Here is a 1,634-nt window from a genome sequence, read left to right on the forward strand (position 1 = left end):
CCCCCCCCCCCCCCCTCACGCTTTCATTTAACGGATTATATCTCTGTCAGAATTGGAGATATGCCAAAAAGACACAAAACTAATTTATCTATTTTTTGAGGGAGAACAATTTTCATGCCAATTTTCTTCTCGTGTCTCGAACCGCTTATGCATGAAGCTGTCATAAACAATAACATTGTAGGCAATTTGCTCCATCATAGAGCATAAAAGTGTTAATATCTTATTAATGGGTAGGGGTATGAAAAAATCTCAAACAACTAAAGATGCGTAAAATTTTATGGCGAACATTTTTCATTTGAATTATTGTTTTCTATCTCCATTGATTTTGTCGATAAACGCATCGGAGCACACCGACGCCTTGCGCAAGTGTTAACGCGCCACCCGCTTCGCTTTCACCCCCGATAACTCTTTCTCTATCAGAGTTAGGGAAAAAAGTTATAGAACAAAAAATGTGTGTCTTGACATGTTAAACATCTTTTGTTTAAGACTTTTTTCCCGTTCGATAACTCCTTCTGAGATATGATCACTTAAAAAATTAGATTGTTAATAGCAAATACAAGGCGGTTTTTTAGAGAGAGAGGCGCAGAGAAAAAAATAATTTACAAATTGACAAACTCCCCCCCTCCCCCCACCCGTAGTCGTTTAGCGCGGCGGTGAGTTTTTCAAGGATATCTCCGAAACTATTAGTATCCAAAGGAGCTCGGATTTTTTTTTCATAAAAACCTCTATATAGGCTACAAAATAGTGTTCATGGAAATTTCTCTACTTCCCATTTATTTAATTCCAAGATGATCTCTCTCTCATCCGAATATTTCCATCTTAGTTGGGCTTTAAGATATTTCGCAAGAACTAAAATCGCACTAAAATTCCGTTTTCCCACTCCACTATTCTCTAACAAATGTGAGAATTTTCTCTTCAATACCATTAAAATCATTTTGTGTAATCAAATTAAAAAAAAGAGTGAATCCACTTGCACCACTAATCCCTCCCATATGTCACTCCGACTTATTTTCAACTCAACTTACCAATGACGATAAATTCCTGGAGCGTGTCCTTCTGCTACAGCGTAAAACGGCATGATTTTCTTAAAATTAGTGTTTGATTCTCGGTACGAATATTGAAACTGGACAACTGCGCCGTTATGCACGGCCTTGGCCACTATCGTTGAATGCACGGACTGAAGTATACGCTTGCCGAGTGGCGAATGATAGCCGCAGTACGAGTTGCTACGCGAGTTCATTTCCATCGACGAGAAAGGAGGGAGCGATAGAATCCCGGGATTCCCACTCTGACGTTATTACAGTGTGACAATCATGATAAAATGTAACGCAGTTTCGTGCCCTGTCTAGTGGCAATATTTCGAACTTTATGAATTAAGGTGCCCTGTCAATGGACTGCGCTTTAGATTTAAATATGTTCAGTTTTTGAATTTCGCAACTAAATTGAGTGAGAAGATTTTGAAAAAATCTTGCTTTATGAGTATCATCCAATTTTAATTTTGGAAAATATTAATATTTTTTCCAAAATATTCTTTTCATAAATAAGTAATGCCACTTGCTTACAAAAAATGTATCATATTCTTGATTTTTTTACCTGCACGGAGAAATTTTTGGTAAAAATTACCCTTCCAGAAA

The 1,634-nt window shown here is 37.2% G+C and overlaps 1 protein-coding gene across 1 annotated transcript in view; it reads right to left on the reverse strand.

Moving 5' to 3' along the window:
* Positions 1-1,190, reverse strand: part of LOC107044200 (ribonuclease H1) — a 10,960-nt gene extending 9,770 nt beyond the window's left edge. Inside the window, exon 1 of the mRNA XM_015266001.2 lies at positions 1,026-1,190. Within this exon, the coding sequence (XP_015121487.1) occupies positions 1,026-1,078 (53 nt within the window). The 5' untranslated portion in view covers positions 1,079-1,190. The remainder of the gene's footprint in view (positions 1-1,025) is intronic.
* Between the last annotated feature and the right edge of the window lie 444 nt (positions 1,191-1,634).

Source organism: Diachasma alloeum, unplaced genomic scaffold (genome assembly GCF_001412515.2).
Source record: "Diachasma alloeum isolate Michigan unplaced genomic scaffold, Dall2.0 Dall_scaffold_00180, whole genome shotgun sequence".
Classification (NCBI taxonomy): Eukaryota; Metazoa; Arthropoda; class Insecta; order Hymenoptera; family Braconidae; genus Diachasma; species Diachasma alloeum.